General features: G+C 30.1%; 1 protein-coding gene across 2 annotated transcripts in view; it reads right to left on the bottom strand.

Moving 5' to 3' along the window:
- Nucleotides 1-14,082, bottom strand: part of LOC111004179 (acid sphingomyelinase-like phosphodiesterase 3a) — a 43,172-nt gene that overhangs the window by 17,199 nt on the left and 11,891 nt on the right. The window contains exon 2 of one of the 2 annotated variants that reach the window (XM_045629017.1): nt 7,952-8,054. In XM_045629017.1, the coding sequence (XP_045484973.1) occupies nt 7,952-8,021 (70 nt within the window). In that variant the 5' untranslated portion in view covers nt 8,022-8,054. Of the gene's footprint in view, nt 1-7,951; nt 8,190-14,082 lie in introns of those variants that run through there. The other variant, XM_045629016.1, reaches the window with a different exon arrangement.

Raw genomic sequence — 14,082 nt, 5'->3', positions numbered from 1 at the left:
AGCCTGTATTTGAGAATCACATATTTTTTCCGCTTGTCTCTTATGCTCACTGACAATATTCCCGCTTTCTCTTTTATTCCATCTTCCCTGAGTTTTGGTGGGCGTCCTCTCTTTTTGTCTTACTACAGGATCATTTAAATTAAGAGAAATTATGACCCATCTGCAAACATATTCAAATTCAACACATCTCACTCACTAGACATATTATAATAGACAATTTCACATAAGACGATAAAAATAATAATTATTATACAATATCGCGCAATGGCTCAATTCACTTAAGGTAAACAACAAATGATTGATAATCAATCAAGTTGTCAAATATACTTGTTTTTAATAATAATATTGTTAGCTGAATTTAAACTTGGACGCTGTGTGGAACAAAACACTTGCTCATACACGAAGAATATATGTTGAGCGACCTTGACCAAAATATTTATGTGTGTCGTGCATACCGAGGTATTTGTCTACATAAATATATTTAATGTAACAGACATAGATATATATCCACTCCATGACCATAAGGGGTATCCCACTTATAAATAAGTCTTAAAAGACCGGCAACGGACTTGCGAGCTATCTGTGGATTACGGAATCAAATCAAATTAAAAATCAAAACTCATTTATTCATATAGGTAACATAATGTAAACTTATGAACGCCAAAAAAAGAAATATACATTAAATGCTCCTAATTTTACATTTACTGCCAGTTCTCAAATCAAGAGCGTAGAACGTCTACATTTTTTCTTTTACTTTTAAAAACTTTGTGCTGGGAGCTGCAACCATTACACCATGTTCCAATCACTGAACAATATGTTTAATAGGTAGCCTATAAACTGCCAGTTCTATAAAAAATGTATTATATAAACTGGAAATATTTTCCAAGAAATTAGAATCAGATTGCGACTGAAACAAAGTAGATTTTAATAAATCCAAATGTAATATGGCTGGCCGTCTTACATAAAGGTAAGTGGTTGGAATCTCGGATATAAATCAGACAGAATATTAATGATTCGCACCTTTACAAAAGAACTGAATGGAAGATTGATGCACCATATTGTTTTAAAGATTCAAGATAATGGAATAACTTGATGTTTAAGTTACATTTTTGTTTCGCCTGTAAGCCTATGTAACATTCTCATAATCGGAGTCAAATTAAACGTCTTAAAATGTAAATATAATGTTTTAATTTTTAAATAACTTTTTGAATATTATAACATAATGTATCTGATCCGTATGAATACTGTAATTTCATCCATAATTTAGTATACAATGTATGCAAAAAACTGTTACGCCAAAGCTATTAAACTATTTAATCACCTTCGTTGGAGTTATAGATCACCGCCGTGTAATTTAATTCCTTCAAGGTTAAAGCGATCTAATTTTTAAAGGCAAGTTGCCTTTATATTGAAGGCGAGTATAAAGACTATAAGTTTGATACCAATTCTAAATAACTTTACTTATTATTATGACATCACGTTAATGTCCTATTATATGAAATTATAAAAATTAATACGAAATTTTCAATCCTATTTAAATATAGCTGATTGTGCGATTTTTTATAATTGTCTACCTAATTGTACCCGTATCTTAGGAAATACACGATTTCATTTCCTTTATTGATGCTAGTATAAATTCTACATCACGGTGAAAGTACTAAGCGATGGGGATATGGTAAAGCGACTGTTCATCGCCTATTTGCAAAGTAATTTGTTTCAAATCAAATCAGTCATTCCCGACACGGCACGTTTGTACCACAGGTGTATTGGTCTCACGCTTGTGATTGGCCATTGCATGTATCATGCATTATTTTGAGGTTAATATTGGAACTGGTTATAAGATGCAAAGTGGGATTCCATAGAAGTTACAGGTTTAGTGTTAACAGCACTAGATTCCTAATAAATAATACAATTCAAGAAATTATTTTAAAAAAAACACTAAATTTAAAAATATTTTTTTTCTGGTATTATAAATTCAACTTAAAATAATATAATTATTTTTTACTGCTGAGAGAACTGTTTTAAGTTTCATCAAAATAGATACAGTTGAATAATATATTATGGGCATCCACAAGAAGATAATATATAACCTAGGTTAGTCACTTATATCAACTTCATTCTACAGTCAAAACCGTTTGCGATGACATCGTTTAGAACAACATACCGGTTATATTGACCAAAATCAAAAGTCCCGGCTTAATTCTAGTGTATGTTATTAAGTACCTTTACTTAATAACGACGTCATCGATTTTAACGAACAAATATGAGTAGGTAGTCCCTTCGATGTCGTTAAAACAGATTTTTGACTGTAGTTACATATTTATAATTCCCTTTCATTTTACAGGTATTTGAAGATAGCTTTTTTTCAATTCCTTTGTAAATATACATTATAATAATTATCTTTATTATTACAAATTATAAAAAATAAATAAATATTTATTAAATAATTTCTTTCAGCTCAAATAAATTTCAAACATGTAAATATAGTATGAAAATCGAGTGAAGTAGTGCGCAAAATATTGGGTTCAAGTAGAAAACTTTAATATGAATAAACCCTAGTATAAGGGCTCCGAGCAAAACTTTTAAAATTTCGAATATTCAGAATGGTTTTGCCTTTAAAATTTGACATAAAAACCATCACAAGTACATTTCCTGCTCTGACAATACAGCCAAGATAATATACATATCATCAATCAAGTTCAACAAAGGGAGACAGTCTGTGATTAGCGTGCCTAAATTATCCAGTGATGTATGTGCCAAGCATAGTAGGGGAAGTAAGCCAACCCGCATGTATTATCAAGATCTGTAAGAATAGCCTCGGGGATTATGAAATTCTAATGGCGCAAGCGTTGGAGAACTTTCAAGGAGGAATTGCTTGTTTCAATTCTAATTACACTGTTTTTTACGAACATCATTTCTCGTAAGTCTAAGATGGTATGCGGATAAATTTTAGGATAATATAACTAAATAGAGATTTCAATTAGATGTTTTCCCATATACATAGGCAAATCTAATAATAATTATTCGCTTTAAATCTTCCTAATCTTTTCTACTTTATTGTGCCTTTTTTCAAATTGTGTTTAGGTTGTGATGTAGACACACAAATACTTTAGTTAAAACGTTGTAATTAGACTAATAAAAGCCTTGACTTTTAAAATAATTGATAATCTTTTTCTGTAGATTTTCATAGAGGCAAGCCCAGAACTAATAAGTCGTCGGTGTGTGTCAGGTTCATATCAAATCAAAATAAAATAATTTAGGTAACAATGTACACTTATGAATTATAAAATAAATACATATTAAATGCCTTAAATTCCACATTTACGGCCAGTTCATAAATCAAGGGCGTAGAACGTAATAGAAGAACTGGCAATAAACTCTTTGCCACTCTTAACTTACACTCAGACGGTCGACTTACTACTTAAGTATATATATTAGAAATATATATAGAATAAATAGAAGTGTAGTAGTATATATATTTACACTTATTGATACATAAAATGGGCCATAGGGTATATTTATACATATTTTATTGGTAATTTGTATTCGTAATCAATATTTAGCCTCTGACACAAGTAAATTTTTGTAAGTAACAATAATTTCTTTCACTGTACGAGAAAGTTTTATTTATCAAAACACAATTACAAATGTATTTAACCGGATTCACGATAGCAAAGCTAAAAGTAAATAGAACAGGGAGCAAACGGGCAGGAGGCTCTCCTGATGTTATGTGATACCGCCGCCCATGGACACTCTTAATGCCAGAGGGCTCGCGAGTGCGTTGCCGGCCTTTTAAGAATTGGTACGCTCTTTTCTTGAATTTTTTAAATTTTTCATTAAAAAAAAATTAAAACGATTTAAATTTTCATCCAACAGTTTCCAAATAAATGGCTTAAAGTGGCTGATTACAACTGGCAAGAAACTCTCACTCTATTATCGCTAAGTTTTGGCTAAGATGATTGTAAGAAACTGCAATCTTTACGCCATGCTTCTCTTGGCATATTGAAACAAAATGTCTGTGAGCATGGCGCAATGTAAAATCTGCAATCTTTAAAGAAATTAAGATATTCTATATTTTTGTGTAAATTCTAGCGTTAGTATAATTGTATTCTGAATTTTAAATAGTCTATTTATTCGCCAACCATAAGTAGGATAATGCCCGGAAATTCAAACAAACTCGACAAATAAACATCAACTTTAAACAACTTCTATTAAAGTTTATCCAGTTTTAAAACACTATAACTACTAATTTTGTAAATTCTAATATACCCCAAATTTGGGTTTACCGGTCTTGTTTGAAACTCGTAAGGCTGAGCACCTGACATTAAAAGAGGAATGGAGGTAGCGGAAGCGGAGGCGAATATAATATAACGATTATGTTCTTCCATTATATACATGGAAATTAGTTATATTAATCATTTATTGAAAAATAACATATATTTTCATTGAGCGGTTTATTCATTGTAAATATTACTTTTATCATTTAGCTATGTAATAACTTGATATATAAATAATAAAATAACATTTTTGTTTAAAAATAACCTGTTATATCAATTCAGATTATAAATTTAAAACTTATTTATAATTTAAAACATCTAGACATAATTACATAACAACAATTAGCCAATTAGCCATACGCAGCACAATTGGGATCATGTTGAAATTAAAAAAAAATGCCCCATGCAGGATATGACCCTTGAATGTTAAGTAAATCAAGTTTAAACATTGGCTTATTATCAAGAAGTACTTGGAGAACAGCGGGAAGACTCTGATTTTTTTAAGTAGTAGTTTTAAATTCTTAGTATTATTTGTTGCTTTAAAATGTCAAATTTCAGTTTTTTTTATTCTTTTGTTTTGTTAATGTATCTTTGTCTTTTAATGCGTCTGTTTTGGCTTTCTGTATTAGACAATACAGAAAGCCAAAACAGATACTAAGACTAGTATTTTGTATTATAATTTATTATGTGGGTGTTAGATTACTTATAAATAAATGAATGAAATGAATGAATCATGAAGTAATTTATGGCTCGTTTCTCTTACTCCTTAAAATTAAAATGGAAATAATTTATCTATTATGTATATTTAATGATTACTGACTATTTCACTATCCGCTAATCGCTGTTATGAGCTCGCAGGTTAATAGTCTCATAGTACAGAATAATTTATTATTCCGTGCGATCCGTGTATAACACGGGTTTGCTATTAATGTAAAATACTCGGGAGACTCAAAATTATATTGTCTCTAAAATTAATTGTCATTGTAGATAAAATAAAATAAAATATGATATTATAGAATATAACATATCATATATACACCATACGTGTACTTACTCGTACCTCGTCATTAAATTTAAATCGGTAGACATTCCCTACTCATCGGCAAAGAAGACAGAGGGTGTAGGGCGAGAGAAAAAGCCAGCGTAAAAAAACTCTCGGTACTATCTTAAAATAGCAAACATCATACAAAATGACTACGGCAAATACTTAAATAAATAAAGCATTTATTGGCAATCTTGTAACTTACATTTTATCTTAATTATACTTTATATACTACTTATAAAGAGAAATTTAGTTAAGGTAAATATAAATATTATCATATTATTTCCTATTACGCAAATACTTATTTTACTACAAACATAATATATTTATCCAGTAATCTAAAAAAATTCATAATAAATCATCTGTTAAAAATCAATTTATTAAATAATAAAACTATATTAAATTACATGTTGCTCGTCAGTGTGATGAAAACTCACAATTGTTAAACCTGACGTTACCTTAAAATGATTAAATAAACAATAATTGTTTCCAATAACAATGAGGCATTATATCCAGATATATTTAGATTTTTATATAAATATATCTTTATAGAAAATGAAATTAAAGATTTGTACTGGAAGTGTTCGAAAATAAAAAAAAATAAAAAAAAGAACAAAGATCTGACTTCAATAACTTTCATTATGTTTTATATTTAAAAAATTCTTTTCCTAATTTAAAAATCAGCTAACGGCTTAAACTAGAACATTAAAAACAGCTTTTCTTAAAACTTGCTCTAGAATATTGTGAATGCTTCTCATTCAAACACCCGGTCAAGATCGTGACGCCATTACTGCATTCATTAAATATGACGCGTTTTCTATGACGTCACTGAAATGTTTTACAGAGAAAAACGTTGCTAATAGCTGCATTATTTATCAATTAATTGACGTAATTGAGTATGTATTGTAAACTGAGGTACATAATATTACTATACTATCCTAAAAAAATAAATAAATAAAAGCACTATTTAGACACAATTTTTTAACACAGACTAATAAAATAAATCTACAAAGAAAGCAAAATTATAACTATGTTTCTAGCCCTTTATTTTAATTTAAAAAAAAAACGTAGTATCATAGTATCATAAAAATTGCATGAGCAAGTTTTCTCATCTTGCCGAAGCTGCGTACAAATTATATGAAGATGTTTATTAAGTATGAGGGTATGAAATTATTTAATCAGCTACCGTCTATAATTCGTAATATTGACGCGTTTAGCCAATTCAAAGGGCATTAAAGATACAATACATCAGAAGCCTATAAAGTTTCTCATTTAAAAAAATATTTTTTTTGTAATTAATGCTAATATTCTAAAGAGGAAATATTTGTATGTTAATATGTTTACAACGAAATAATTTAAAAAATTCGGATTTTAAAATTTCTTTCAACATTTTAATGTCAAATAATAATAAGTAATCAGTGATAATGTACACTCATTATTTATTTTTAATTGCAACAAAAAATAAAAATCCCTACTAAAATTACAATAATGTTATCCAATATGTAAAAAAGCCAATATAATATATTTCCACAATATTAAACAACATATATCCAAAAAATGATCAAAAATAAATGTCCACCCTTGCAAAACAGGGACTAGCCGCTAATGAGAAATAAAGTTCTCTTGATCTCAAGAACTTTAATTGTGTAAAATACTTATTGTTTCCTTGACAATTAGATCCAACTCTGTTTCACATTACAATAAACATGCGTACTTAAACTAGTTTCAGCTTAACAGAATAAAGTACCCCTCAGTTACACTAAATATATACAAAGCAAGTAATGTAAAATTCATTAGAGAAAGTAAATAGAAAGTAGGTTAAGAGAACTCAGTCCTAAACCAATAGTCGGCTCTCTAATCAGGTTTTCACTCACGGTTGTGTAGATCTTTATTTTTAAAGATTACCCTTAAACAATTACTGGGGTATTACACTTAGGGGTATAATCCGCCTTAATGCGTAAGATTCATTCGATAAAAGCGTAAATTCTATACACATTAGTTAGTTTATGAGTACTAAATTTGTGTCGATCAAGTGACTCTAGTGATAATCACCTAAACTTATCAGGTATTTTATACTGTAATATCAGTTATTTTATTAATATTAGTAGAACATATAAACAAATTCTTAATTCAAAATTTCTTTATAAGAATACAAATGTCTTCAACTGACCTTAAAATTGCACCTTTGGTTTAATTCTTATTATATTATATATAATCTCTCGTTATCTCTTACGGCGCAACGCCCTACAATTGTCACCATTGATAAATATTGAACTTAGCAGATTTTGGAGCGTTTCAGATCGTAGAGTACGACCATCTTAGATAGACTATTGATGGCGCGCGGTCGAGCCAGTTTGAATGATGTTTTGGTATTGAATTGACAGAAAATGTTTCGAAGCCTTAACGATGAGAGATATAAATTGAGATCTAGAGAAAAATTGTGGAGCTGACTTTTAAAAATTCAATCAGAATTGAATTTTTAAAAGTCAGCATCAGCATATATCACAACTTTCTCGTGAATACAAGATCAGAGTGGGGTTGCCAGTTCTTTTGTAACTATTAAAGTAACCTTTGTCTCTCAATGAATGTTTCCAAAAATAGGTGGCAACAGTTTAATGATTTTATTACTTACCTATTTTAGCTTGAGTGCAGGTCAGCAAAAGGACACATGTGAAGGTCAAGACTAGGCTTGTTGACTGCATTCTGAAGGCGGTTAAGTCATTTTCAATATTAATCTGAAAAAAAAAACAAATTCATAAGATACATTGTTATAATGAATGGTGAATTGGTTTGGTTTATGATTATTGTGAAATATAGAAGAAAGAGATATGTGAAAGGCTATGTCACATGAGGTAATCATGTCTTAAATAGAAAATTATACATAAAAACATAAGCTGATGTTAATAATGCTCCAAGGAATGCATGGAGCAAGAAACTAGTGGTGCATTATTTAATAGACGAGCAGAATATCTATAGAAATTTATTTGAATGAATATGAGATTATTAGGTATCTGTTTATCAAAATCTTTAAATTTTGTACAGAATTATATATTTTTGAAATTGTTGGGTGTGGGACAAAAGTACACATGATTTTAATTATGCTATTGATTGTGTATTAAAATACTTATTTTACATTACATTAGGTTAATCTGTGGATAACAAAATTAATCTGCGTATTATAATTTATAAATGTATAAACATAGTAAAATCATAATGGAATTTGTCATTCTGGATCATAAAATAATTAGTTAAAAGTTTCTGCACGTCTATACGTATATAGTATGATATTTATAGATGTGACCAAGGTTTAGTCGGACTAAGAAGCGATAATATGTCTTAATTCCTAACATTGCCTCAATAAACACGCAAATTATACAAATGTAATAAATTGTTTATTTTCTCACTTCTAACTTACATTTCGTATATAATACTAGGTAATGCTATCCATAAAACAAATGTAGCTGTTATTAAAATACAATAAAAACATTTTTTCCAGAAATTGTTTTTTCTATTGATGCAATCCTCAATTTATTAGTTTAATATTATATTATGTAATAGACAATATGAATATATATACATTGAGCCAACCCTTTACCTAGACAAACAGAGCTAAAGTTAAGTGACTTCCGAACCGTAACCCCGCTACGAAACGTCAGGCTTTTGTTTCAGACTTTAGCCATTTAATCTTTTTCGCCAAACAAAGCCTTTCATGGGCTTGGCAGCGATTCCAACCGCAAAATGGCTGTTTTGTACTTTTATTGACGTTTTGAAATAGAGGCGTTACATATTTATCATTTAGTTTCGCTTTTATACGTACATTGTTAATGGCCGTTACCAATTTAAACAAACCTTATTTTGTTTTTGATTTTTTTATACTTCCAGTACCAAATAAACATTAGTAACAATTGGAGACAGATAAATAGGCCAATTTAATAAGTTAATGGATGTGTAAATAAATTTAGCAACAGCAATCTGCAAGATGCCAAGAGATAAGCTGGTAGCACACATTGAAACTTTAATTGAAATTTGGTTTGATGTGATTTAGGTCATATTTTTTAAATAACTAATCAGTCAAAAAATATTCAATAATGACTATTAACGAAGACAAATAGACTAATTAACATTCGCTTGAACGGTGAAGGAAAAACCTCCAGTGCCTGACACCTGCCTGACGCCGTCGACTTTTTGGGTCTAAGTCACGAATTCCTCACGATATTTTCTATCACCGTTCGAGCGCATATTAAATGCGAAGAAGGAAAGTAAATTGGTGCCCAGCCGGGGTTCGAACCTACGATCTTAAGGATGAGATTCGCACGTTGAAGCCACTAGGCCAACACTGCTGTTTAAGCAGTATTACTCTGGTATTTTCAATGAAATATTAAGCATTATTTGCTGTCAGTTTTTTTATATATTTTTGTCTATTAATGTACTTTCTTGATTTCTGTTTCCTAAATAAAGTTTACCCATATAATCTGATTTGGCTTTTTATATTGTCTTATAATTTGTTTTTAATATATAGGTTAGCTGTAAGATTCCTAATAATGAAATAAATATATAAATTTTTTACAAATAAATGATGTATTTATTTATCTCAAATTAGTATGTTTTTGTCATGTTTGTGAATCAAACAACAATTATTGTATTACAATACACACGATGAATTCAAACATTATATTATAGTAGCCTTTAAGTTTACTTTACTTTACTTTAGTGGACGGGGAATTATTTTACAATTAAAGAATGCCACTCACAACACGAGCATGATATGAGAATTAGTAAAAGTTGAAAAAGTATGAGCTAGTAATTGCATGGGAACCTACAACAAAATTTACCTCAGCCAACTCCTGACGCATATTTTTTTTAATTACAACAGAAGTTCATGTGACGGTGAAATTTAATTGATAACAATTTTCTGTTGGTAGACGTATACGTCAACTTACATTACAATGTACTATATTTAAGAACAAAAATATAGATAGATATAATATGACATGGTTGACAAGGACACATCATATAATATGAGATGTGGTTATACAATTGTGATATGAGTTTTTATGTATATTAATAATTACAATACCTTTAAAGTTAAAATAATCTGGTTTTTATGGTCATTAAGTGTCGTGTCGTGTGATGCTTTTAGCTATTTTTTTTGTATTATTATATTTAGTATAAAAATATAAGAAGACCAGACATCAGGTACAGTTCAAATATACAAATTAATCTAGATTAATTACAGAATCAGAGATTATGAACTAGACGCATATGAATTAATCATCATCATGATCTGTATTCATTCATTATAATAATAAGCGACTAGTTCCATATAAATCCGATTAAAATTGTAAATTGGGCCCTCTTTGTATTTCGTAAGTATGCCACAAACGTGTACAATATCCGCGTTGGAGTTTTCTACAAAGCAATTTAATTTTATCCAAAAATTTCAAACAGTTCCTCGTGGTTTCGGCTTTCTGTTAGTTCAGCTTAATTCGAAACTTATAACAGAATCGGTAGCGAATTAATTATAAGAACGGGGAAATGGAATTAAAAATAAATATAAATGATTCGGTATATTTTACGTAAAATATAAAAGATATAAACTCAAACTCAAATCTTTAATGCATTCCTTATGTTAATATTTTACATGTGACACCTTATAATTTATTACAATAGGGACCTTGGTTAGGCAAAGCAATGTTGTAGAGGGCATACTTCACTGTAGTAAATTTCTATTCTTAGAAACAATACTGCCGCGCAAAACTACAATATGATACTAGAAATCAGATTTTGAGCCCATTACTAATATTACCAATTGGTTAAAGCCGAGCAGGCTTTTGCGTTCATTCATGTGTACTATGGGTGGTATAACCGTTGTGTTTGTTACTCTTTCTATAAATAAAATGTCAATTGCGCACGTAAAATTCCAGGATACACTACTAGGTTTAGATTTTCGCTCTACTGAGTAGGAAACTCCCTTCTATGGCATATAATAATAATAGCCTTTATTTCAAAAACTTAATTGAAATAGGTTATATAATTAAAAGTTTCATTGATTTTGAATTAAGTATAAAATACACTTTAACATTTAGTAATAATCATTTAGTTAGGTTTTGGTTTGTCCACCGTTGGACATAGTCCTCCTCCTCCACTCGTATCTGTCGAGGGCGGATGACATCACCGCCTTCGCCGGGGTTACATTCTATAACATATTATATTGTAGTTTAAGGGCCTGTTTCACAATGTATGGATAAAGTGCCAAATAGCTATGCAACACATAAATTATTCGATTGATAAAAGTTCCATGTAAGATACTTGGCATTTCATGACAAATAGCGCTATCTGACGATCCTACCAATAAGTAATAATTAGCTTATTTGGAATTTATTCGGACATTGTGAAACAGACCCTAAATATATAAATTCAGTTTTAAGTAACAGTTATAACATAAGGGTTAGGTATATGTTTTGAATAAGATAGCAACCTTGAGTTGTAACTGGGTCGCGCGAAGTAGGCACTACGTCGTAGTAAATCTAAGTAATTTCTTGGCAGTTTATAAACTAAAAAATGTATGAGTCACGTAAGCATCCGATAAGATTCCACGCCACTAAGCTCTCACGGATTGCATTAGTATTTCTATTGATGTATTGTGGTATCCAATTAAATGGATATTTTTAAAACTATATTCTTCTTATCCGGTACTCTCTTGAGAGAGCGGTCGTGATCGCTATGTAGTATTGGTAATAGAAGAGGCAGATGTGATGCGCTTCTTGCCTTTTCGAAGTCATAGTAATATATCCGATACTAATGCAAAACTGCTTTAAAATATACTTATCCTGTATACAACTTTGAATTATTATTTTTTAATTAATCTAAAAATATGTTCCATGTAAGTCCAGGCTACATACAAAAATGTTCTTCACCAATGCTTTTTTATTGGATTAGTAGTGACTTAACTCTGTCTATTCTATCTATTTTCATGAATCGATAAAATGATAATTTATTCCTAGCAATCTAAAAATCCAGTATTGAAAAGAGCCAACAAATAGATTCACTTAGTAAAGAGAGTGAGATTTATATGCGATCGTAAAAGAATCCAATTTCCTGAATAAAATCGTAGAGACTGACTTGAAAGAACTAGATATTGGTCAAGCTTCTTAAGAGATTACATATATTGAAGGTTTTTTAATGAAATACATTCTTTGAGGTTTTAAATGGATTTCTGTCAATTAATCGCGGGATATAATATATATGCTGAAATAAATCTATAAACTTCGGATATATGTTGCAATAACATAAACATGTCCTAAAAATTGGGTTTGCGTTTCAAATACTAAACCCATTTCTTCATTTGTTTTTTGTTGGCAAGAAATAGGTGATCAAAAAATAAATAATACATTGGGGGAAATCTCACTTCTATTTTTGTAGTTTTTAAGATTTTTTTGCAAAAGGAGGCAAACGGGCAGGAGGCTCATGATAATTGGTATTGCTCATGGACACTCACATTGCCAGAAGGCTCGCAAGGCTCGCTCGTCTTGCGTTGTCGGCCTTCTAAGAATCTCGCTCTTTTCTTGGTAAACATCAGCTGCAATTACCAGGTCAATTATATATATATATATATTTTTTATTTTTTTACGTATTTATTTATTTATTTATTTTGTACTCCTACAGCTTACACAAAATACATATAATAGCAAACAATTATTTAAGCTATTTTTATAATTTTAAGTAGTATATGTAGTATATGTGGAATATGTTTCAGTAAGCATGAGTTTACTTAAGAACTAATATTAAATTCATCATACATTACGGGATTGTCAAAAATGTGTCCATGTGCTAAAAACACATATATTTTTTTCTTTCTATGGGCAAACAGGCAGAAGGTTCTCCAGATTTTAAGTGAAACTGCCGCCCACAGACATTCTCAATGCCAGAGGGCTCGCGAGTGCGTTGTCAGCCTTAAAACTCTCTCCTTTTTTGAAGGACCCTAAGTCAAATTGGTTCGGATATGCTTCAGTGGGCAGCTGGTTTTTTTAAATTTATAATACTGCTTCAGGTACAGGTGTTTGAAAAAGTATAAATTTGTTTTATTTTAAGAGTAAAATTTATACTAATTAACTAATGGAAGCCACAAGAAAGTAGGTAATGTGAAAGGTGCAAGGAAGGAAGCCTTTGAAGTATAAGTCTCATAATATTATGATCGCAAATATTCATATTTGCTACGACCTATAATTTTTAATCAGTTGCGAGCAAATTGTATATATTAAATATTTGTATTATGTGTACATTACATTTTTTATTCTACAAATAATCAACCAAAAGCTTTGAGGAAGCTAAAGCTGTTTAAGTGAGTTTTGGGTAGGTGAAAGAAATGATCATACTAAAAACATGTTTATGCGTAATATATACATATATTTTTTGCTGTAAAACCCTGAATTTAAGTTGTATTTGGTACATTTATTATTTACCAGAATACTAAATAGAGGGATGAAAAATATTGACGTGAACCCAAGGATGCATCATCAGCGTTAGGGGTAATGAGAAACAGCATCGAAACTGCAACCAAAAACGCTTTTTACCAACTATTAACCATTGCTATTACAAATAACAACCAGTCATTGTATTGTAGAGTCGTAGCATTACGGGTCCATCCAAAACTATCATCAAACTGCCTTGTAATCCGACTATTAAGTCGATGTGTCGTCGTTAGATTACAGTTCGATATGAGAGCTTTAGATGAAAGCCTTATTGACACGTCAGATGTTTGTA

Source organism: Pieris rapae, chromosome 7 (assembly GCF_905147795.1).
Source record: "Pieris rapae chromosome 7, ilPieRapa1.1, whole genome shotgun sequence".
Classification (NCBI taxonomy): Eukaryota; Metazoa; Arthropoda; class Insecta; order Lepidoptera; family Pieridae; genus Pieris; species Pieris rapae.
Note: the sequence above shows the minus strand (reverse complement) of the source record. Positions and strands in the feature narration are given on the sequence as shown.